The 26,248-nt window shown below is 37.8% G+C and overlaps 1 protein-coding gene and 1 pseudogene across 2 annotated transcripts; both read right to left on the reverse strand.

Annotated features, from left to right (window-relative positions):
- Nucleotides 1-3,303: 3,303 nt before the first annotated feature.
- Nucleotides 3,304-5,933, reverse strand: LOC110762826 (cytochrome P450 736A117-like). The gene is made up of 2 exons (XM_021965520.2): nt 4,890-5,933; nt 3,304-4,183 (listed from the first exon to the last, which is right to left on the reverse strand). Exons 1-2 carry the CDS (start codon nt 5,814-5,816, stop codon nt 3,569-3,571), a joined length of 1,542 nt encoding a protein of 513 aa, XP_021821212.2. The 5' UTR covers nt 5,817-5,933; the 3' UTR covers nt 3,304-3,568.
- A 7,510-nt stretch (nt 5,934-13,443) lies between these two features.
- On the reverse strand, nt 13,444-25,351 carry LOC110774363 (cytochrome P450 736A117-like; annotated as a pseudogene). The gene is made up of 4 exons (XR_015835320.1): nt 25,337-25,351; nt 25,168-25,235; nt 23,683-24,298; nt 13,444-14,064 (listed from the first exon to the last, which is right to left on the reverse strand). The product of XR_015835320.1 is annotated as a cytochrome P450 736A117-like (transcript).
- Between the last annotated feature and the right edge of the window lie 897 nt (nt 25,352-26,248).

Genomic DNA, 26,248 nt, shown 5'->3' on the forward strand with positions numbered 1-26,248 from the left:
CTTGGAAAAGTTTTCTTCTCATCACATCCCTTCGTCTTAGCTTCCAATAGGCCTTTGTTTCAGGAGACATATGGCTTGTATCCATGGTCATGATTTTCATCTCTCTATCCTCCATGTCTTTTTCTTGTGCCTGCTGCTGTTGAATTGCAAATGCTTCCTCTCGTGCCATGTCCAATTCATCTCTTTTCAAGTCTCTCTCAATTCTTAGTGAGGTGTTCTTAGCTATTTGCTCCAATAATTGTACACATTCATTGTTCGAAGTGCCACCTCTCTTGGCATTTTGCCGCCTTTCTCCCAATGGCAAGTGGTGACTCCGTTTCCATTGGGGAGTCCAATGGCGAATCGTGGAGTGGCATCTCATTCAACACAACCAGCGGACCGGTAGAAATAATTTTGAATCTCGAACAATCCTTCACAACTTCCCAACATTGGAAATGCACGAAACTTTTTTTGCCTTGCCCCATGGCACGGAACCACATTTGTGCTTGTATGATCTATTAAAAATAAATAATTGGAAGTGCAAGAAAAAAAAATTATTATGCAAGAAAATATAAACTATTTTGAAATGCAAGAATAAAATTGATTATGCAAGAAAATATAGACAAATTGGAAATGCAAAAAGAAAAAAAAAGATTATGCAAGAAAAAGAAATAGAATATGCAATAAATAAAAAGTTACATTAAATTGATTAAAATGGCAATTATAAATATTTTACCTCATCGGATAGATTTTGACCGCTTCGAATGTTCTCCCTTGCTTTTGTCAAGGCATTTCTCCATTTCCCTAACTCTTTATTCAGAATTTTCCATCTACTAGACAAGGCCATTTCGGTCCGAATGGAACCCAATCTTTGATAAAATTCTCCATGAATTTTGCTCCACATATGATGGAACTTCATCTTATTGCCCGTGATAGGGTCATGACTAACGTTCACCCAAGACTGACACAACGCAATATCTTCCTGAGTTGCCCACGAGCCTCCGGTTTCGACAGAAGATGCCATTTGTTTTTGTTTTTGTTTTTTTTTAATACAAATGGAAAGTAGTAGAAAAATGTGAGTGGAGAGTAAAAAAAATTGGAAGGAGAAGAGTTTGTATGGAGAATTGGTGTGGAAAGTGAATAATGTGAGTGGAGAGTAAAAAATATTGGATGGAGAAGAAATTGTATGAAGATTTGGTGTGAAAAGTAAATAAAATGGTTAGGTATTTATAGGGGAAAAATACATAATTTTTTGGTATTTTTAAAAAATAAATTCAGAATTTTTCCATTTTTTTTTTTGCAATTTTTTTAGCCAAAAAAACGAGGACCGTCGGATTTCTTGAAAAAAACCGATCGGAGAGTCCCGGTTGCGACACGTGGCACATGCCCGTTGGAGGCTGTCAGGCTGACGTCAGCGCGTGTAATTCATGCGCCAACGGTAAAAAAAAATTGAATTCCCGTGCGCTGACATCAGCGTGACGTCAGCGCTGACATCACAAAACTCGGTCTGAAGCCCAGGCGAAACCTGCCCTTGGGCTTGCCCGGGCTGGTGGGACCCACGTGAAATCGGGCTGGAGGCTGCAGCATTGGAGCTACCTTGGGCTTGTGAGGGGGGCCTTTTGCCCTAGTTTGGGTGTGCGTTGGAGATGCTCTTATGAAGTCATGATTCGCACAAATTAGCTTTCGATAAAGTGGTATATGTCCTGTTGGAATTTTAGAAGGTTTTAAAAATTTAATCATTTTTATTTATTTAATTAGTTTAGTTGTTTTATTTTATTTATTGTGGGGGTTATACATTTTTAATTTTCAGGTATTATTTCTGTATTGAATGTCTTAATTTTTTGGTTTAATGTGGTGAAGGTTACATATTCTTGGATGCCTATAAAAGGCCACTCTTCCTTCACATTTGATACACCATCAAAAATCAAAAACCAAAAAACATGTCCCAAAAAAAATAAAGGAAACACATTAAAGAAGAGGAATATTTACAAGCTTTCTCCAGTCAATAAAGAAAAAATTGTGATTAGATTATGTGAGGGCTCCCGTTTAAGTTTCGCACAGGGCTCTCAAATTCTCAAGACTAGCCCTGCTCTCTATGCCCATACAATAGAAACTTTTCTGAGTTGGACCAAAATACATAAGTTCCTCCGTATACGTGTGTTACGTACGAATAGCTCAATTCATTTTTTTAACTCCATAGCCTAAAAGCCAAACCTCTTTCTTACGAGTAATTTTTGTATGTTCCGGGTACACCAGTTAGTTGGTGTACCATCCAACAAGGATTGAAATATCGGCCGATACACCGATATATCGGCTGATATGTCGGTATTTTCAACTATCGACACTGATACTGGGGCGTAAGGCCATATCTTCCCCTATATCGACGATATATCCCCAATACTTTGCCGATATCCCCGATATTTCCCGATACCCATAACATTACCCAAAAAATATTCAGAAGTTTTGAAAGCAATTGAAGCAAATTGAAACCCAAAAATAGTTAATCCTTGCCCAGAACCCTATAAATTATTAATATGAAGAATCTATGCACAGTCCACTGCACACGTACCTCCAATCCATCCAAAGAGGACATGGCGATTAGTTTTGGATCTATGAGCACAGGAACTAGACTTAGTACTAACTCAAATGAATCTTATGATGGCTATGGTTATGTCATGTCTAATTATAGTGGAACTAGTTATGGAGCTCAAGATGATGAAACAGATTATGGATCTAGTAGTTGGGTTAATCCTAATCATCCCATATATGGGAGGATAGTAGGGAGCTCAAGAAAGACCCATGTGCACCATGTTCAAACATGGTTTACAAACTGCTCGGGTTACATGACCTTGTATAACTATTGTATGAATCTAGATGGTTGTTCCTCATTGTTTGAACCTCATAGGAGCTCTTCATTTATGTAGATGGACACTTTTCTAAATTGTAATCCAATGTGTAAACAAACTATGGATTTATGCGTGGTTCATTCATTCTATTCAATAATTTATTTTCAAACTTTTCATTAACACGCATTACATACCACTTATATTTCATCATATTTATATCTTATTATTAGTAAATTTTGAGTTTTATTTGTTCAATACATTCATTGATGATGTACATAACATCTATGAAAGTTTTACACCAAAATTATGTGTTTCAATGCATATATACGTCATTTTTTCCCAATACCTAAAACGATAACGATATATCCCCCGAAATATTCGTAAATTAGAGACCCGATATTATCTGCACTGCCGATATTTTAATCCTTGCCATCCAATACACATGGGACATGTGGAAATATTCTCCAATACATGTGTATGTAAGAAATAAATTAATATATAAATAACCGAGACATAGTTATTGGCATATTTGCACAGCACATCCCAAACAATGGACATTTCAACAACTCGATAGTCAAGGAGCCCACAAGCATTTCCACACTTTTCTTAATACATAGTTATATTAATGATAACATAAAACCTAAACATTATTTCAAATTCTTATTACCAAATAATGGCGTAAGATATTATAATTTGTTTTTTTTTTAATAAAGGAGGTCCAATTCGGATACACCAACACTATATTAGCCCGAATATGGAATAGCAACAACTTTAAGAGGATATACTCTGCGAACGCTTGTTCCACTAGATTCAGTCATGTCTAAGTCCTCCCCTCTTGCGCCATCGGGCAGCGCCCAGTTGAACTTGTGCACTAAATTTGCCAAAGCAATCTCTTGGATAGCCATGGCAAACTGAATTCCTGGGCAACCTCTTCTGCCAGCCCCAAATGGAATGTAGTGGAAGTAATTGCCTTTATAATCTATGGCACTGTGCAAGAACCGTTCTGGCTCGAACTCCTCTGGCTTGTTGTATGACTTGGGATCTCTTCCAATTTGCCATGCATTCACTATAACTTGTGTGTTGGCTTTAATGTCGTAGCCATTTATTTGTGCATCTTGGGTCGATAGCCTGGGAAATAGCAATGGAATTGAAGGATGTAGGCGAAGAGTCTCCTTGATCACTGCCTTCAAGTAGTGCATTCCAACCAAATCGTCCTCTCTAATTATGTCAGTTTTCTTGCCCACTATCCCCCTCACCTCATTCTGCAATTTTTCCGTGACTCTTGGATGCCTTAAAAGCTCGGACATTGTCCACTCTAGGAGTGTAAATGAGGTATCAGTGCCACCGACAAAAATATCCTACAAGAATTTTAACAGAAAAAATCAATTAAAAAATTAATGGAAAATTAGATAATGAACCCAAAAGCATTGGGGTTCATTAGGAATAACCCCACGTGTTTTCTATCTATATATCTATATATATAAAGGTAGAAGGCCTTAAAAATGAAATATTCAAAATCCCTGAAAATGCTCATGCTTCAAAGAAATATGTCAAATTACTAAAACACCTATGTCATGTCAGCAAGTTAACAGTGTTATTGAGGAAATTGACGGAATGAGGGAACGTGGTACACGAAATGATATGCATGGGGGGCACATTGACCAGTTGAAACTATAAGGGCAAATTGAGATTTTCGGTACAGCATAGGGGACATATCAACAAATAAGCCTAAAAAAACCGCGTTAATCCAAAATGTTTGACTTATATTAGGTTTTTACAAAATATTTTCTTTTTAATATTACTAGTCTCTTGTCACACAACACATCTTTTTCTTTGTGTTTCTTGGCAGGCTAGCACAAGTTTGACAATAAAAAATTTCAGATATGGTTCAATTTCTGTTAAACTTATTTATTTCTTTAGATACGATCACATAACAAGCATAATGTAACATCATTCTTTGAACAAACTGAGTAATTCTAGCATTACTATGGTGAAAAAGATAAGGCAATCCAACACCACTATGCATGTAATATAACAGAGAGAGCGAGAGAGAGAGTTAATTACCAAGATGATAGCCTTGATGCTAACTCTATCAATAGGAGAATCAGCCTGAAGGCAAAGCAGAACGTGCACAAGATCCTTTTGGTCCTCATTCTTGGTCAGACCATCAAGTTCATCCATATGCTCTTGAACAACTATTTCTAAAAACTCATCAAATCGTTTAGCTAGATCGTCAAACTTGGCGTCCAAACCATTGAGACGGGCGATCCAAGCAAGCCATGGAATATAGTCTCCAATATGGATACGTGACATCACCAACGCCAGCTCCCCAGCAAGCTTCTTAAACGTCCTCCCACGTTCCCCGCCATTGTACTTCCTCCCCAGAGCCACTCTACAAATCACATCATTCATAAGCGTCTCGAGCATTTCGCTTAAATTAAATGATGATGATGCTGAGGAGGGGGATGAGGAGCAGTGGTTAGTTATGTTGTCGATCATGGATTTGGTTTCCTCTTCTCTTACGGCACGAAAAGAACGAACTCTTGTGTTGCTAAGGAGATTTAAGACGCATATACTTTTCAGCTGCCTCCAATACTCACCATAAGGAGCTGAGGCCACGTCTTTGGAGTTGTAGCAAAGCTTCTTGAAGAAGGTGTTCTTGGGTCTGTTGGCGAATGTGATGTCATGGGTTTTCATGATCTCGCGGGCAGTCTCATCTGAGGAGACCACAAGGACCGGCACACTTCCAAAATGGAGGAGCATGAGCGGGCCGTGGCGTTGAGCTAGGGTTTGAAGAGAGCGCTGAAGGTGCTCGCCTAGTTGGTGAAGGTTTCCAATGATAGGGAGCTTTGGTGGAGAAGGTGGTGATGAGTTTACGGAATTGGAGAACCATTTGTATATAACGATGAGGAAAATTGCAAGAAGCGCAAAATACTTGAAGGAAAAAGGTTGCAACAAGCTTGAGAAGGTTTCATTCAGGAGATTTAACATCTTCTTCCACTTCTTAGTTATTTAGGTGGTGTTGTGTTTGTGCTTGACAAATAACTCGTTTGTAGGGTGCTCCATATATAAGATCACCCCGGACTTTTTGGATGAAAAAAATCAGGTGAACACCTATTAAAAATATGATAAATTAATGATTTTTTTATTATTCTGTGTGCGGGAATTAATAATAATTGTTGGATAATAAAAACGAATATGTTTTTGTTGGGATGCTCTATAAAATAAAACACCTTACTAGTAATAAAAACGAAAATAAGTAAACGAATTGAGGCAAGCATGACATATTGGGAAAAATATTAGGACTTCTTGAAAATATGTCCAATTTCATTAAGATATAATGGATGTAGGACATCATTTGTCTATTGTTGATTGCAGTCCACAAATCTAGCAACGTGGCCAAGTGAACAAATCTTATGTCCACAAAATTTAAGATATTTAGAGCATCTACAATGGGTTCCCTGAACCACCTCCTTAGACAAATTTCGGGGAGGAATTGAAAAAGTACAACTCCAACAATTATGCACAACATATAGTTTATTGAAGTAATTATTGTCATAAAACCCAATTTTTCAACCTATTTACAACCCTATATTATAAGCATAAAATATCGTCATTATTGTGATAGAAATCCCCATTTATACCAAATAATTATCAATTTTTAACTTATTTATATGTTTTTATTTTTATTTTAATATATGTCAAAAAATTTAATTCTTCTAATGTTATCGGGTTGATACAGAGATAGGACAGTTGAGAGAGAGAGAGAGAGAGAGAGAGAGAAGATATAGGTTTATTGGAACTAAGATTAAAAAGAATAGATAGCTAGGAGAGAAATGCCATCCACTAGTCCTACTTGGTTGATTGAATTCTTCTAATCTTAACGGGTTCTTATATGTTAAATTTTAACACCTTGACATGGTAGAATTGCATATAGGGATACACGATTTATGACCTTGACAGGCTTACTTCATACTTTAGAAAGAACAACCTTTAACATTGGCATCATAATTGGATAGTAATTGGCTCTAAAAAAAGGAAATAGGATTGTCGTTGGTGGATTCATAACCTTAGATCTTCTGTTAATGTATGAATTTTGAGTATTTCTTTTGGCTTCCCTTGACAATTTTGTAATAGGATTTTTATTGTTTTTATCAAGCTCAAGTTTAGATTAAGAATAACTTCTCTAGGTGTTCTTAACTAACAATTATCCTATGGAGGTTCAAGCAAATTGACAAAGGAAAATTGTGCATTGCATCACATTACATTAAATTGATTTCATAAAATGATGACTAGTCATCTGTTTCTCCTATGACTAGTCATCTGTTTCTCGTATGACTAGTCATCCTTACTCTATAGGATTTCCAGTTGGATAACCAACTTTTTTGTCATATTATCCATTCCCTCTCTGCTGCCATGTGTCGATTTTGACCTAAGGAATTTTGTGTAAAAACCTGTGCATTCCTCATTTGGTAGCGGTGACTTTGGGAGGCAAGTTTTGGAAAGTTTCTTTGCAAACTTTCGCTTCTTCCTCTAGAGGAACCTTCATATTTTTCATCCTTGAGTTTTCCAAATTGTTTCTTTTTGAAAACTGCATTTGAAAAATGAAAAATCTGCATCTAGCTAATTAAAACACTCTCTCATTTATATCTAGGTCAGATTCAAGACTGATTTCTTCAAGAGTATGGTTTCTTGAAGAAATTGGTCATTCTCCTTTGAATCCAAATTTTGGTTTCAATATGAGTTAGAGCTTGCAAGCTAGTGCCATGGGATGAAAGAGCTGGAGAAGGAGCTGCCATTGCCATGAAGAACTGAGCTTGAAGCTTTGTTATGTTGGAGAAGAAGATTGCACAAAGAAGGTATAGCTCATCTTCCTAAATAGATCTAGGTTTTTCTTGAGCTTACTTGTGTTCCTTTGTAAGAATCTTTTTCTACTTAGTGGATTGCCTGGTCGGTTGATGACCCCCAGTTTTTCCCAATGGTGGGTTTCTGGGTGAACAAATTTCTGGTTTGCATATATGACTTTTCTGTGTTTGTGTTCTTGACGGTTGACTAGTCATCGTATGAATTCTGGGTTTGTGTTCTTGGTGGTTGACTAGTCATCGTATGAATTCTGGGTTTGTGTCTTTGTAGTTGACTAGTCATCATTATTTGATGTTTGGTGTTTACTTGATTATGATGATTTCACACACTTCCATCATAGTTGTTGCTAGCACAGGGGATGCCTAGATTGACGGGTCCTTCTGAGTGCCTAGGTTGTCACTAGTAATTTTCTAGGGTTGCAGGTACATTGTGGCATGCTCTATGTGTATTCTTGATTGTGGTTGTTCATGACTAGCAGTTGACTAGTCATAAGTGTATTTGGTCAAGGTCCAAAGTGTGTGAAGATTGTTGCGTTTTGTTTAAGTGTCGTAAAATTTACCCCTCATCACCTAAGTACCAATTTCATCTTCATCACTTTCTCTTTCAAACCTATATTTGTCCGTTTGTTTAATTTTTCTTTATTTTAATTCTTGCAATTTACGCTTTCCTTAATTCATCACTCAAATCAACCAATCGTTCGTTTAATTGGATTTAGTGCGATTTAATTAATTAAGTTGTTTTTATCAGTCCTTATGGGTTCGACCTCGTACTTGCATATCTCTATACTATTGTTGATTCGTGCGCTTGCGAGTAATTTAATTTGTGATTTTTGGATACTCTTTTTTAGATGTTCGAAAAGTTACATCAGCGATGGGAGAGGAGAGGAAGAGATTGGGGCGACTTGGAGAAAAGGACTAGATTAACTTTTTTTTCCTTAGTGTTTAGGGTAAGTGTGGATATGTGTCGAAAAAATAATGAAGGGACAAGGATGAGACAGGAAAAATGGGGACAATGGATCTCATTCTGTAAGATTGGGGGCTTGGTAACAACACCCCTATGTTTTTCTTTTTCCTTTAAAATAGGAAGACTAAAATGCCCTTAAAAATTGGATGGAAAGTTGGATGGCGTTAAAGTCAGATAACAAATCATGGATTTTGAAAAATGAAGGTGACATTTCTCTTAAATTTTTCTTTAAGGTGATATTTCTACAAAAATCCTTCACTTTACCCTTTGAAGGTTTGTGGTCATTCTTGAAATGGAGCGAGGGTTGATACAGAGAGAGAGAGAGAGAGAGAGAGAGAGAGGAGATATATGTTTTTATTTTTATTTTAATATTTGTCAAAAATTTTAAATTCTTTTTAAATATTATTTCTTCTTATTTAATTATAGCTAAGCTAAAATGTGGATCCTACTTTTGCCATGTCATCATTTAACAGAAGACCGAACGGTCAAACTGACGAAACGTGTACATTGGTTGAATTTTAAAACATTAGGGCGTAAATTGACAAAATTGAAGTTTCGTGGCCCATTTTAAAAATGACCCCAAACCTTCAAGGGTAAAATAATGGTAGCCCTTAAATAAAAAATAAAAAATTAAGAAGTAAACATCAAAAAATCAAAAAGGGCAATGACACAAAAGTCAGAAGACTTAGACATCATTTTGGATTATGGTGATTAAAAAATAAGCAGTTTTATAAAAAGGTTTTGCAATTAGATTAATAACAACAAATATGAAGCAGTCATCAGAGTTGGACTTATCCGAATTTTCAAAAAATAGTAAGGTAAAGTCTAGTGGCCTTCAATAATTGGTGTCTTTTAGCAAACGCTTGTTTGACTTATTAAAAGTGTGCAGCCAATCCAACCCTCTCAAAATATTTTTCACATCTAAGCGAAAATTACAGCTCCTACATCTGATCGGAAATTTTGGATTTCTCCTGTGCTCTTTAATTATTTCTTTTAGTTTTCTCTTGCTTTCCATTATTTTATTGCAAATCCAAACAATGGTTTCGCATCAATCATCTTTTCGTTTTTCTCGCTTCTGATCGAGTAGATTTATCTTGCTTTTTATAATGGGCTCAAGGAGTGGGTTTCTGGTAGGTTGCCTTGGATATGGCCTCATTTGCAGTTGAGTATTCCTTATGAAGTCATGATTCGCACAAATTAGCTTTCGATGAAGTGGTGTATGTCCTGTTGGAATTTTAAAAGGTTTTAAAAATTTAACCATTTTTATTTATTTAATTAGTTTAGTTGTTTTATTTTATTTATTGTGGCGTTATACATTTTTAATTTTGAGGTATTATTTCTATATTGAATGTCTTAATTTTTTGGTTTAATGTGGTGAAGGTTACATATTCTTGGATGCCTATAAAAGGCCACTCTTCCTTCACATTTGATACACCATCAGATAATCAAAAACCAAAACACATGTTCCAAAAAAAAAATAAAGGAAACACATCAAAGAAGGGGAATATATACAAGCTTTCTCCAATCAATAAAGAAAAAAATTGTGATTAGATTATGTGAGGGCTCCCATTTAAGTTTCGCACAGGGCTCTCAAAATCTCAAGACCACACCTGCTCTCTATGCCCATACAATAGAAACTTTTGAGCTGGACCAAAATACATAAGTTCCTCCGTATACGTGTGTTACGTATGAATAGCCCAATTCACTTTTAAACTCCATAGCCTAAAAGCCAAACCTCTTTCTTACGAGTAATTTTTGTATGTTCCGGGTACACCAGTTAGTTGGTGTACCATCCAACAAGGATAGAAATATCGGTCGATACACTAATATATCGGCCGATATGTCGATATTTTCAACTATCGACACCAATACTGGGGGGGGTAAGGCCATATCTTCCCCTATATCGACGATATATCCCCGATAAGTGCGATATCCCCGATATTTTGCCAATATCCCAAATATTTCCCGATACCCATAACATAACCCAAAAAATATTTAGAAGTTTTGAAGGCAATTGAAGTAAATTGAAACCCAAAAATAGCTAATCCTTGCCCAAATACCTCCAATCCATCTGAAGAGGACATGGCGATCAGTTTTGGATCTATGAGCATAGGAACTAGACCTAGTACTAACTCAAATGAATCTTATAATGGCTATGGTTATGTCATGTCTGATTATAGTGGAACTAGTTATGGAGCTCAAGATGATGAAATAGATTATGGACCTACTAGTTGGGTTAATCCTAACCATCCCATATATGGGAGGATAGTACGGAGCTCAAGAAAGACCCATGTGCACCATGTTCAAACATGGTTTACAAACTGCTCGAGTTACATGACCTTGTATGACTATTGTATGAATCTAGATGGTTGTTCCTCATTGTTTGAACCTCATAGGAGCTCTTCATTCATGTAGATGGACACTTATCTAAATTGTAATCTAATGTTTAAACAAACTATGGATTTATGCATGGTTTATTCATTCTAATCAATAATTTATTTTCAAACTTTTCATTAACGTGCATTACATACCACTTATATTTCATCATATGTATATTTTATTATTAGTAAATTTTGAGTTTTATTTGTTCAATACATTCATTGATGATGTACATAACATCTATGAAAGTTTTACACCAAAAATATGTGTTTCAATGCATATATCTGTCATTTTTTCCCGATCCCTAAAATGATAACGATATATATCCCCCGAAATATCCTTAAATTGAAGACCAGATATTATCTGCACGGCCGATATTTTAATCCTTGCCATCCAATACACATGGGACTTGTGGAAATATTCTCCAATACATGTGTATGTAAGAAATAAATTAATATATAAATAACCGAGACATAGTTATTGGCATATTTGCACAGCACATCCCAAACAATGGACATTTCAACAACTCGATAGTCAGGGAGCCCACAAGCAGTTCCACACTTTTCTTAATACAAATTTATATTAATGATAACATAAAACCTAAACATTATTTCAAATTCTTATTACCAAATAATGGCATAAGATATTATAATATATATATATATATATATATATATATATATATATATATATATAAATAAAGGAGGTCCAATTAGGATACACCATTGACAAGCTCATATTTATATATATTTTACATCAAATTCACTTGCCTTTTCTTAGTTAGTTCCTTATATCTTTGAGCTATTTACTTTATTTTTGTGTTTTGTAGGATCTGTCAAGCAAAGAAAAGAAAAATAGCATAAGTAGGATTTTTAAGTAACAAATTCGTCAAAACTGCCTGTGCAGATCAGCTGATTTTGGAAGCAAGTTGCGAACAGCTCAGAATGAATTAGAGAACGTGCCTTATATTCTTGGAAAGCTACAGATGTCTATTTTCTGGAGCAACTCGCGGATTGTTCATATCATTTTTCTAGAAGAAGTTATGGCCGTTTTAACACTGAAAGGTCCACAAGAGGCTGAGCAGTTTGTAACTGCAAGGAAAGCAATAAACCCAATGAATCTAGCAGCCAAAACGGATGCAGCCAAGAACAAGCCAACGGACACCTACTCACATATCTGAGGAAATTGAATTAAAGATGAGGATTAGGTGGGAGTAATGGGCATAAAGGCTGCCCAAAGAGTTACAATTGTTTTACCATTTTTCTCACTTATTGTCATCAATAAATTGCTATTTAGAGAGGGGAATATGGGGAGAGAAAAGAAGTCAGTTTTGGAGTGAAAAGGCAGCAACGTTGGGCAAGATAGGAGGAAGGAGAAAATCTTGGCATTCTCTTCTTTCGGTTTTACCTTCTCAAACTCATGTCTTTCTTTTGGTTTTATTTAAGAATAATGTGTAGCTAAATTCTTAGTACTTAGGGGCTGTTTTGAAGCCCCTGATATGATTGCAAATGTGTTATGACATTTCGTTTCAACTTCTTTTGTGAAAGGATGAAAATTGCTTCACTACTTGTCTCATTGATGAACTCTTTATGTGTTTTCTACGGATGCATACTTAGTAAGCATATTTAGAATTCTAATGCTATGAATATGTGTGTGTCTGCCCTTGTCGAATGAGGACCTACATATGTTCTAGAGTAGTACTTGTTAATTGTGATTAACATGTGAATCAATTTCTAGGATAAGTAAGACAACGCCAGTACTTATGATGCCTTGTGATGACTCAAACCCTTTTCGTTCTTAATGATTTCTACTTGTTAAATCTATGAACACGCCAATCTAGATTGCATGTTAGGGACTAAGTTAAGTTGAAAACGTCATTCTCTTAACATACTACTTAAGAAAGGGTAATAGGTTGAGTTCTAACATTGAGCCAACTTGAGCATCTTCATCAGGAAATAAAAGGAATTTGAATGAAACATAACATGTTGCATGATTATTTGGTGGTGGATAGCACTTTCCCTAACTCATTTTCTTAATTGTGAAATACAATCTGTTTTTATAATTCAAAATCCATTTCTGTCCTACTGTTGTCCGATTTAATTTATATAGCAAATCAACTCTAAAAATCCCAAAAATTTGTGTGCGTTTAGCTCTGCGTGTCTAGTATCTGTGTATAAAATTTCGTAGACTTTAGATAGATGTAAGTAGGTTTAATAATTATTCTTCGGTGGCTGGTCAGTAAGGACAGCAGCCCAATCTTTGTGACATTTTAAGTAGTTAGATAAAAACAATCTTCTGCGGGAAAGACCCTTATTTTCATATGCTACAATTGACAAATCTTAGTGTTAATAAGGAAAATCAATAGGATATTTGTATGCTACTTTGTGGTGTGTTTTTAATCCTATCAACCAACACTGTATTAGCCCGAATATGGAATAGCAACAACTTTAAGAGGATGTACTCTGCGAACGCTTGTTCCACTAGATTCAGTCATGTCTAAGTCCTCCCCTCCTGCGCCATCGGGCAGCGCCCAGTCGAACTTGTGCACTAAATTTGCCAAAGCAATCTCTTGGATAGCCATGGCAAACTGAATTCCTGGGCAACCTCTTCTGCCAGCCCCAAATGGAATGTAGTGGAAGTAATTGCCTTTATAATCTATGGCACTGTGCAAGAACCTTTCTGGCTCGAACTCCTCTGGCTTGTTGTATGACTTGGGATCTCTTCCAATTTGTCATGCATTCACTATAACTTGTGTGTTGGCTTTAATGTCGTAGCCATTTATTTGTGCATCTTGGGTCGATAGCCTGGGAAATAGCAATGGAATTGAAGGATGTAGGCGAAGAGTCTCCTTGATCACTGCCTTCAAGTAGTGCATTCCAACCAAATCGTCCTCTCTAATTATGTCAGTTTTCTTGCCCACTATCCCCCTCACCTCATTCTGCAATTTTTCCATGACTCTTGGATGCCTTAAAAACTCGGACATTGTCCACTCTAGGAGTGTAAATGAGGTATCAGTGCCACCGACAAAAATATGCTACAAGAATTTTAATGGAAAAAATCGATTAAAAAATTAATGGAAAATTAGATAATAAACCCAAAAGAATTGGGGTTCATTAGGAATAACCCCACGTGTTATCTATCTATATACACTACTACATTTTAGCGTTTGCGCGACGAATAAAAAATAGTCGCGCAAAGAATAAATCTGTCGCGGAAAGAATAGTGCGACAGATATATCGTCGCGCAAAATCAGTCGCGCAAATACCGTCACGCAAGACTTTGCGCGACAAAACTATAAAATATCGTCGCGCAATACCCTTCGTTGCGCCAATAGTTCAGGGACGACAAACATTCCGTCGCTCAATATTTTGCGCGACGAGAATACAGGCGTTGCAGCAACTTATCGACGACTTCAATCCGTCGCACTGTTGTTTGCGCGACGAATTAACAGACGTTGCATGAACATAATGCGACGACAGATTTTCGTCGCGCAAACAATATTTGCGCGACAAATATTTCGTCGTTGCAAATACCTTGTGCGACGAATAAGGATCGTGACTCAAACCCTTGCGCGACAATGATTTATTTGTCGCATTTTCTTTAGGGGACAAATACGTCCGTCGCGCAAACCGAGGATTATTTTCGTTTACGATATATTTTTATGGTTTTTTTATTTTTTAAAACGTGATTTGCGCGACGGGTCATTTATTCGTCGCGCAAATATTAGTAATTAATTTTTTTTTTTAATTTATGTGAAAAAAAAGAATTTTGATTTATTTTATTTTTATAATTAAATCAAATTGCAATTGAAAAATGTAATGAAGAGAAAATAGTTTTTTAAAACATAATATAAATGTATAATATACAAGAGAAATATTTAAAATGTAATTAAGAAAGTAAAAAACTAATTAAACAATGTAGCTAAATCTACTTCCTCGTCTGGCAAATGCGGCTCGGAGGTCTGGACATTGGGGACAGGGGCAGAGGTTTGGTGGCCATGCGCAGAGGTGGACGGGGGAACAAAAGATGGTACGGGAACGCCGGACTGGGCCATGGACTGTATAATCTGAGCCATCTGTGCCATCTGGGTTTCAAGCTGGGCCACCTTTGCTGTCAAAACACTATTTGACTGCGACGATGAACGGGATCTAGGTTCCCGCCGCCGGGCATTCCCCATCCCTCGACAGTATGTCCCTGGCCGCCTCCCTAGAGTCTGATCCAAGGTGTCCGTCAAGATCTGAAACCCCGCATCCTGTGGAGGAGCCACAGACTCGAGCGGCGTATCAGGAGGAAGCTGGGAGGAGGACTCCTGAAGAACCAACTGGCTCTTCTCAATCATGGTCGTCTGTTTAACATAACATAAAATATAAATAAAAACATTTATATAATAACTATGAAACTTGAACGCGTAAAATAATCATTAAAATTAAAGACTACTTACATGAAGGGACTCCGCCAACTCATTCCCAGGTCGAACATAAACGTCGCCGAAGACGTCAATCTCTGGGAATTTGGACCCCTCCTAAATTGAACAAGAGTATAAAAATGTTAGTACAAAAAAAAAAAGAAATTAACATTAATGACATATTAAAAATTAAATAAAAACAACTTATTATTACCCGACGTCGCGCATCCATCCTATAGGAGAAGGGCCTGGAACCTGAATGATGGAGAAGAGCCTTCTTCTCCCTATTGCCCTTATTTGCTTTAGCCATCTTCTGTTATACAAAAATTAAAACGTATTATTTGAAATTGAAATGAAATATTAAAAAATGACATAAATCATTAGTAAGAAACGTGTAATAATTTTGAACTTAATATAAAAAATACCACATAATCAGCCTCCTGAAAATGACCACAGAGCCACTGCCAACTATCCTCCCGCCCCTCAAGCTCCTTCGGGCAACCCTCCTGAAGAGCAACCTGCGGATCATCAAATGCCTGAAAGTGGTGGTGCAGGTCGCTCTTCCACTGCTTGTACCTATCAGCGAAGAGTCTGTTGATGTACCCCAACAACTCATCGTTGACATTCTCTAAATTGTAATTCATCTACAATAAAATAATTACATACATTAAATATTTAAAATATATAAAATTGGAAGGAAAAACAATTAAAATGTAAGATACATACCGACAGGTGTCCATGCATCTCGTTATGCACCGCATCAGGCATGGCCTTCCAAGACTTCCATTTCATCGGACAATAGGTCCGAACGACTGCACCAACATCGTGCGCCAATGAGCTATGTTGGTCTGCCGTTGGGGCAGCCCGATGACGATCGTCGTATCTGATGTTGATACGAGAGTTGTTCACCCGGGTGACCTTCGATGTAGCCAACTGGCGACACGGTCCCCGGGTGTTCTTCTTGGCTGCAAAGAAATATGAAATTAATGTTAGTTAACAAATTTGACTAAAATATTGGTACGAAACATATGTAGTTGAAGGAAATCTTTACCTGGTCCGCTCGAAGTGGCGTCGGTGGTGCTGGAAAGGCGATGACGCCGCCTGGCGCTCATTGGTTGCGCCACTGATGACTTTGATGACGCCGGCGCATGGGGGGCACTGGGACCCACTGGCAAGTCGGGCAACTGTGGTGGGCCAGAGGGAGGTGACATCATAGTCGGGGGAGGCAAACTACGTGAAGGTTGCACCGGCTTATGACTTCTGCTGATTAGGTTTGACATCTTGCAATAAAAACAAGCACCAAAGTTTAAAAAAAAATAGTTACTGTAATACAACAATCTAATAACAAATATAACATTTATTTCATTTCATTTAAAATAGAGTCAACGTCTAATAACAAATATAACAAATATAACAAATAAAACAAATAAAATATAACAAAAATATAAAACATTCTTCATTAATTATAAAACATAAAAATTATTCCAATTTAGGGTCATTATATAAACTAAGCTAACAAACATACAAATAAATCAAATTTACCAATATAAACTAAGCATATTTTAACAATATTACAAATTTAATTAACGCATATATGTTGGCGTACGGTTTGCGATTTCCGAGTATCCGGGACTCCAATCCACAATCCGTTGAATCCTATACGATCCTAGACATACAAGGTACATCATACATGAGTTTGAGTTTCATCCAATGGTCCGAACAAATCAAACCGTTAAATCGCACAATAGGCGAAATCCATTCGAGGCTGAAACGGTATCCAAATTGGAAACCGAACACACCTACACGCTCATGACAACTAGTGGATCGCATTGGGACACAATGTGATTTTGCTACAGTTCCATAGCGCTGCCACACGCGGCAGCAGCGCATGTATGTGAAAAAGCGATAACGATCGCCGGAAAAATCTCAAAATGAAGGGCCAATCTTCCTACCCTAGGTTCAGGACATCGAATAGAGGCAGTTTTCTTCTCGGACATAGGCCAAAAAATGCCGGAAGTGGCCGGAATTTCATCCCGAAATCCGGCCAAAATCTTAGTTACAAAATTAGACAACGTACGCTACAAATTTAACAAATCCTATCCAACCATCAGCTAGACAATAAAAAATAGGGGGAAATGCATACCTCACTCGTCAGATTTGGAGGCCGGAGGAGGGAGAACGAAGCCGGAGATAATCGCCCAAAACCGGATAAATTCCCGCCGGTTTCTCGAACCCAATCGTCGCGGCGGCGGCTCGGAAAGGTCTGAGTCCGTTGGCGGTGATCGCCCGGTTGTTAATGTGGAAAGTTGCGGTGGTGGCCGGAGGAGAGAGAGAGAGAGAGAGAGAGAGAGAGAGAGAGAGAGAGAGAGAGAGAGAGAAGAGACAGCGGCGGCAAGAATGAACCAGAAGGTCCGAAACTGTCGAATTATTATCAGACCTTTGCGCGACGAAATATACAGTGTTCGTCGCGCATACCAGTAAAGTGTCTAAATGGTGCGTTTTCGATTAAAATTTTCACGCAAAACTGAAAATATTAACTTTGCGCTACGAAATAAACTCCCCATCGTCGCGCAAAGTCGTTGCAGTAGCGGCAATTGAACCGCCAAAAATTTCACGACCTTACGCGACGGGGACAAACTATTCCGTCGCGTAAACATCATACCCTAAACCCTAAACCCTAAACCCTAAACCCTGAACCCTGAACTCTGAACCCTGATCACATAAAACCCTAAACGACATCATCCCATTGCGCGACGAATAAAGTTTTGTTCGTCGCATCTACAGGTTTTGCGCGACGACAGTTACCCGTCGCGCAATTTCTTCTATAAAATTTGAAACAAATTGTTTTCATAGCATACACATTCTACGAAACTAGTTTCAACGATCCAACCGTCAAACGTATTTGCTTATACTTAGAGATTGTATACACCAAAAATGGGGAAAAAAAAACGTGTAGAGATCAAGTAACGGGACAAAAGTTTTCGACGGTTATAATGGAAAAATCACGATTTAACGGTCAATTTTACTCTGATTTCGATAATTTTTTACGGATACAATCCTTCACCCAACTTGAATTCAATGACAGTATTTGATCTTCATTTCAAATTATTTACACTAGTGGATATCACAAAATCTTATGTTCTACTTAACAAGTTTATATATAAACTTTTAATAGTTAGTGACTATACTGTGTGAATCATATACGCATTATAGAAAACTTTTTTCATCGATCCAACCGTCACACTTGTTTGTTTCTACTTAGAGATCGTATACGCCGAAAATCGAAAAAAAAAAGGTATGTAGATTGCGTAACGGGACAAAAGTTTTCAACGGTTATAAAGGAAAAATCACGATTTAACGGTCAATTTTACCCCAATTTCGAAGATTTTTTACGGATACACTCCTTCACCCTATATGTATCCAATGACAGAGTTTGATCTTCATTTCAAATTATTTATACTAGTGAATACTGAGTTAAAATTCCTAAGTGTCATGTATAGAAATATTTTTAAAAAAATTAAAGTGGTTTACGCGACGAAGTGAAATATTTCGCCCGTAAATAGTTTGCACGACAATGAATTTTCGTCGCGCAAACATTTTTGTGTCGAGTTATTCGTCATATCGTCGCGCAAAGATCAGTTTTAAATTTTTTTCCTGACACTTGTGTTTGTTTGGGAAAATTAACCTTGCGCGACGAAAAATATCGTCGCGCAAGGGTTACTATAACGACGCTGGTGTTGTCCGTCGCGCAAAAGACACTTCGAAACTATTCCCGGACACTTGTAAATTTTTTTGGACAATTATTCTTGCGAGACGGAGATAATCGTCGCGCAAAGGTGTTTGGGCGACGCCATTAGATTTTTTCGTCGCGCAAAATTTTGTTTTATTTTTTAAAATTAAATTGATATTTAGTGTAAATATTTGTTGATACTATATTTGTATTTACTATATATGCAAAAGATGATCACAACTTGTTTTAGGGGACGTGATAAAGCATATATTTATATGGTTTGGATATCATATATTTATATGATAAAGCATATAATTGTCATACTATATTTATATTTTTTCATACTATATTTGTATTTTGTTATACCTTTATTCATTCGTCTTTTTACAAAACTCTATGCAAATATATGACGTTAATTAGGAAAAGTTACTGACACAAAGAGAAAACATGTACATTTCATTAAATTACAAATAAATTACATTATTCATCAGATGAACATGTACATTTCGTTAAATTACAAATAAATTACATTATTCATCAGATGAACTATAATAACCTTCGTTATCATCACTATCATGACTATCCGTCTCCCAATCCTCTTCCTCCTCCTCTTCCTCCGCCTCCTCCATAAGTACATCATCGTCGTTGTTGTCCCCCATGGTTGGATCGTATCGCGGAAGATCACCGAGGTCAATTGTAATTGACTGAATCGGTATTTCTCTTGAAGACACTCCGTCAATCTGAAATGGTTCTTGAACAACATTTGTATCGAAAAGTGTATGTGCATCATTTTCCATGGAAGAGTCTAAACGTTGGTCAAAGACGTCGACGTCGTTGTCCGATGGGTCTAGTTCTGGTATATCATACACGTTCCTCTGATCCATATGCTGAACCACTTTCCAATCGTTCCCCGCTTTAGGGTCATTTAGATACACAACTTGTTTTGCCATGTTTGCCAAAATGTAAGGGTCGTCATCATACCAAGTTCTGCTCATGTTCACAGATAGTAACCCATGATCGATTTTAATACTTCCCTGCCTATTTGGGTTCGTATCAAACCATCGACACTTAAACATGATCACTTGGTATCGGTCTTTGTAAAGCAATTGCACGACAGTTGTGAGTTTGCCATAGAAATCAATGTCTGTACTTTCCCCTCCACCTGGAACATGGACACCGCTGTTTTGCGTACACAACTTGTCATCTCGTGCATGACCTAAAAACTTGACGCCGTTAACATGGCAACCTGAGAACAATTCTGCTCGGAGTGGGCCGAATGCCAAGTTATATAACTCTTCACTGTAAGTGGGGGAATTCTCTGATTTCAACTTATTCACCTAATATTATAAATAAAAACATTCATAGGTTAGTTTGGAAAAATGTAATAGCACAATATATATATGAATTAGAAAACACTTATAACTTACATATTCCAAAAACCATTGTGGAAACAATTCACGGTGTTTCTTGGAATACAAATGTGATGGATGTTCTCGCTTCATCATCTCTTCATGTTCATCTAAGTATGCCAATATCTCATCACAATTGTTCAATACGAACCAATGAGCTACCTCCATGTCATTTCTGGAAAACGATTCTCCTCGTACAGGATCTCCAAAGGGTCATGCGCTTTGGGCAAAAACAGAAAGTTGCTCATTTCTCAGACCTCCGTCATTATTGCGCTGAGGTCGATTGAAAGCCGTGTCCACATCCTTTAAATACATTCCACAGAAAGTAAGCGCCTCATATTGAACCCAAGCCTCTACAATTGATCCTTCGGGCTTCGCTCTGTTGCGTACGCTTTTTTTCAGCTCTCCGAGTAGCCTGCCAAAATAAAACGAAATTAGCAAGTAGTAAGCATGAGATAATGATGCATACACAAATGATGATGATTATCCAAAGGATCTCCAAATTGTCTGTTGGAAGCATTTTCTTGAAAACCCCCAAAAAGTAATCGAAACACAAGTTCGACATACGATACTTTATTTTCCCGTGCATTAGCTCCACAATCGCCGTCAGAACGGAAAAGCGCTCGCACCCCGGGTATAACTCCTGGTTGGCATTTCTTAACAGGTTTTCATACTGTTCGAACTCTGCACTGTCCATTGGTGTAGGCACATCATCTTCTCCTTCATGAGTGCTGCTGGTTGATGCAAATGGAAAAGCATCATGTACAATATCCCTGACTTGTTCATTAGGATCCACAATAGGTTCAACATTGTCCATTCTTATGGCCCCTGAAGACGAAGCGATGTCTACTTGTTCCCCGTGATGGTTCCAAGTGCTGTATGTCTCAATCATTCCATTTCTTACTAAATGAAATCGAACATGTTCAATTGTCTCCCACAACATGTTGTTACACCTCCTGCAAGGACACCGGATTCTAGTTGCACCTGGGTTGTGTGTCCGTGCAAAGTCAATAAAATCCTCGATTCCATCCAAGTATTCGCCTGCACACCTATCCGGGTTTTGTATCCACCTCATGCTCATCTTTCCTGGAACCACAATCACAATACAACAATCATGTTGTATTCGTACAAAATCTTTCCTTATGCCTCCGGTAAGGGCCCTATCCCATTCGGAAATGCATAGCCATGTCATGTAATTTACAGCTACATGAGATTAGATTTCGACGTGGATAAATTTCGGCAGCATCTCGGTACAGTTCTTGAGGTGTACCGTAGATATAAAATACCTACGTACCACCCGAAGAACGTACCGAGACGACACCGAAATCTCCACAATCGAAACCTAATCCTGTAGCTGTAAACTACGTGACATGACTATGCATTTCCAAACTGTCCAAAATATGGGACAATTCAAGAATTAATTGGACCGTAGTCGTGGTTTACCCACCCATGCGCGGTCCAACTAACCTCGAACGGGAACTAAGCTTTATAAAAAAAAAAATGTACAAAGTTAATTTCAATTAACTTTGTACATTAACGTACATTCATAATTTAACATCATATTATAAACATAATTTCATAAATCAATATAAATATAATGTAATACATTTTATATTCTAAAACAACGAAAATACCTTCTAAATCGTTCTCCTCCAATCGCTAATCACATATAATATTCCTATATACAAAGAAATTAATGGTGTTAGTATGAATTTACAGTAAAATTTTTACACTAACGATAAAAAATGCATACCTAATGACCGTATCAGAGGCAGAAGTAGCTCAACTCATAAACGAAATGAAAATGACGAATTTTGTGTGCCGAAACCTCTTGAGAAAGATGTAGCAACAGCAGAGGCAAACTGCAATTTTTTCTGCAGTTTGCCTCTGCCATGGACGTGCTAAGCTTAGTATAGACGACGAGTTTGCGCGACGGATACTTTTGTCGTCGCGCAAGATTCTTCCGTTTTGCGCGACGAATAATTAGTTCAACATATGTCGCGCAAACCACGTCACCGTCGCGCAAAGGTTATTTCCCAGTCGCACAAGGTACTGTCGACATCGATTTTTTGCGCGACGATGTAGTTCTATCCGTCGCACAATAATTCGTCGCACAAACAACGTGCGACGAAAAGTTTGTCGCGCAATCTGTTGTCGCGCAATTTTTTGCGCGAAATGCTATCGACAGTAGTCCGTTCTTCGCGCCTTTTTTTTCGCGACGAAAGTTTTTACTTGTCACGCAAAATACCTTAGCGCGACGAGAAATACTGTCGCGCAAAGTTCACCGCCAAATAAATTTTTCCGCGCGTTTTCCCATCTACTTTATGCGACACTCTTTGTTTTGGTCGCGCAAACAGTAATTTGCGCGACGATTAATTTTGTCGTACAATTTTGCGCTACGATTTATGTTCCCCGTCGCGCAAAACGTCTATGTGGGACGAATTATCCTCCGTCGCGCAAAAATCCGTCGCGCAAGGGCTAAAATGTAGTAGTGATATCTACATATATAAAGGTAGAAGGCCTTAAAAATGAAATATTCAAAATCCCTGAAAATGCTCATGCTTCAAAGAAATATGTCAAATTACTAAAACACCTATGTCATGTCAGCAACTTAACAGTGTTATTGAGGAAATTGACGGAATGAGGGAACGTGGTACACGAAATGATATGCACGGGGGGGGGGGGGGGGGGGGGCCACATTGACTTAGTTGAAACTGTAAGGGGCAAATTGAGATTTTTGGTACAGCATAGGGGACATATCAATAAATAAGCCTAAAAAAACTGCGTTAATCCAAAATGTTTGACTTATATTAGGTTTTTACAAAATATTTTCTTTTTAATATTACTAGTCTCTTGTCACACAACACATCTTTTTCTTTGTGTTTCTTGGCAGGCAAGCACAAGTTTGACAATAAAAAATTTCAGATATGGTTCAATTTCTGTTAAACTTATTTATTTCTTTAGATACGATCACATAACAAGCATAATGTAACATCATTCTTTGAACAAACTGAGTAATTCTAGCATTACTATGGTGAAAAAGATAAGGCAATCCAACACCACTATGCATGTAATGTAACAGAGAGAGCGAGAGAGAGAGTTAATTACCAAGATGATAGCCTTGATGCTAACTCTATCAATAGGAGAATCAGCCTGAAGGCAAAGCAGAACATGCACAAGATCCTTTTGGTCCTCATTCTTGGTAAGACCATCAAATTCATCCATATGCTCTTGAACAACTATTTCTAAAAACTCATCAAATCGTTTAGCTAGATCGTCAAGCTTGGCGTCCAAACCATTGAGACGGGCGATCCAAGCAAGCCATGGAATATAGTCTCCAATATGGATACGTGACATCACCAACGCCAGCTCCCCAGCAAGCTTCTTAAACGTCCTCCCACGTTCCCCGCCATGGCACTTCCTCCCCAGAGCCACTCTACAGATCACATCATTCATAAGCATCTCGAGCATTTCGCTTAAATTAAACGATGATGATGCTGAGGAGGGTGATGAGGAGCAGTGGTTAGTTATGTTGTCGATCATGGATTTGGTTTCCTTCTTACGGCACGAAAAGAACGAACTCTTGTGTTGCTAAGGAGATTTAAGACACATATACTTTTCAGCTGCCTCCAATACTCACCATAAGGAGCTGTAGCAAAGCTTCTTGAAGAATGTGTTCTTGGGTCTATTGAAGAATGTGATGTGAGTGAAGTGGGTGTAGGAGCTGTTTTATCTCAAGAGAATAGACCAGTTGAATTTTTCTCAGAAAAACTCAGTGAAGCATGCCCAAAATGGAGCATTTATGACTAGGAGTTTTATGCAGTGGTTCGAGCCATGAAACAATGGGGAACATTATCTAGTGCAACGGAAGTTTGTACTTTACATTGACCACCAAGCCCTGAGGCCAGAAGAGTGTGAACAAAATGCATGTTAGGTGGACTACTTTTCTGCCTAAATTTCCATTTTTTATTAAACATAAATATGGAGTTCTTAACCGTGTAGCAAATGCACTAAGTCGTCGAGCTTCTTTGCTTGTTACTTTGGCTCAAGAAGTTATGGGTTTCAAATTTATGAAGGAATTATATGAGACTGATGAGGATTTTTAGGAAATTTGGGCTAAGTTTATTCGCAATGAGCCAATGACAAATTATCATGTTAATGAGGGGTATTTATTGGACTGAGTGGTCATATGGGCCGTGATAAAACCATTGCCAGTATGGAGGAGCGTTATGTTTTTCCACACTTGAAGTAAGATGTCAGCACCATTGTGTGGAAGTACTACAATTGTCAGGTATCTAAAGGGTAGTCCCAAAATACTGGTCTTTATATGCCTCTCTCTGTCCTTGATGATATTTGGCAAGACTTGTCTATGGATTTTGTTATGGGACTCCCTCGTACACCACGAGGAGTTGATTCTGTTTTGTTTGTGGTTGACATGTTTTCTAAGATGGCGTATTTTATTGCTTGCAAGAAGACTGCGGACGCTTCCAACATAGCCAAACGGTTTTTCAAGGAGGTTGTGCAGTTACATGGTGTTCCTAAATCTAGTACATCAGACCATGTCACCAAATTCCTTAGCCACTTTTGGACAACCTTGTGGAGGATGTTTGGTACAGACTTGAATTGTAGTAGCACCGCTCATCCGTAGACGGATGGTCAATCTGAGGTTACCAACAGAAGCCTCAAAAACATGGTTAGGAGCTTTTGTAGAGACATGCCGAAGCAATGGGATGTTGCATTGCCACAAGTGGAGTTCACTTACAACAGTGTTGTTCATTCTTCCACATGAAAATCACCATTTGCCATTGTTTACACTTCGATGCCTAAGCATGTGGTTGACCTAGTCAAGCTTCTAAGAGCCCAGAATACTAGTGTAGCTACTGAAAATAAGGTTGAACAGGTTCAGACTTTGAGGGACGAACTAAAGGAAAAGCTAGAGAGGACCAATGCCAAATTTAAGGCCGCCGTTAACAAGCGCCGCCGTGTGAAGCTGTTGGAGACTCCATGATGGTTTACTTGAGGAGAGAATGTTTCCCAATTGGTACCTACAGCAAACTGAAACCTCGAAAGTATGCCTCCTACAAAGTTCTGAAGAAAATAAACAACAACGCCAATGTCGTGGATCTTCCTTCTTCAATGGGCATATCGAGCACTTTCAATGTTGTGGATCTACATGAGTTCCATGATGATGAGTCAATTTATCCTAATGATAACTTGGCATCGAATTCTTCGGAAGTGGAAGGGACTGATGTAGAACAAATGGTGGAAGCAATCGAAAAGGAGCTGGAGCAACACGCGCGCAAGGGCAAATCAAGTAAATTGCAGATTTTGGCCATAAGCTCATAATCAGGCCTATGACCCATCGATTTGAAGGGAACAACGTCACGAGTAAAACCCATTGCTTTGCTATGACGTATGGGCTTTTTCAAGCATCCGATATCGTTTGGTAGCCCAAGCATCCCATATCGTTTGGAAACTTTATTATTCCTAGGATTTCTAGGAGTATTTAAGCATACTTTACCCATGGTTAGGGTTATGTTTTGTTATTCCAATTTTATCAATAAACCTTGAGGTTTTCTCATATCTTCTTGGTAGATTCCAAAGTTACATGTTTTAGGCTAAGATTTAGCCAATCAATCCCTCATTATGCTCTCTCCTATAATCATGTATCATA

The sequence above is a fragment of the Prunus avium genome, chromosome 4 (genome assembly GCF_965620075.1).
Source record: "Prunus avium chromosome 4, drPruAviu1.hap1.1, whole genome shotgun sequence".
Taxonomy (NCBI): domain Eukaryota; kingdom Viridiplantae; phylum Streptophyta; class Magnoliopsida; order Rosales; family Rosaceae; genus Prunus; species Prunus avium.

Coding starts and splice junctions, on each gene's coding strand:
- LOC110762826 (XM_021965520.2), bottom strand. CDS start 5,816: ATGTTAAATCTCCTGAATGAAACCTTCTCAAGCTTGTTGCAACCTTTT. Junction 4,184..4,889: donor GCATCAAGGCTATCATCTTG/GTAATTAACTCT, acceptor AAATTCTTGTAG/GATATTTTTGTCGGTGGCAC.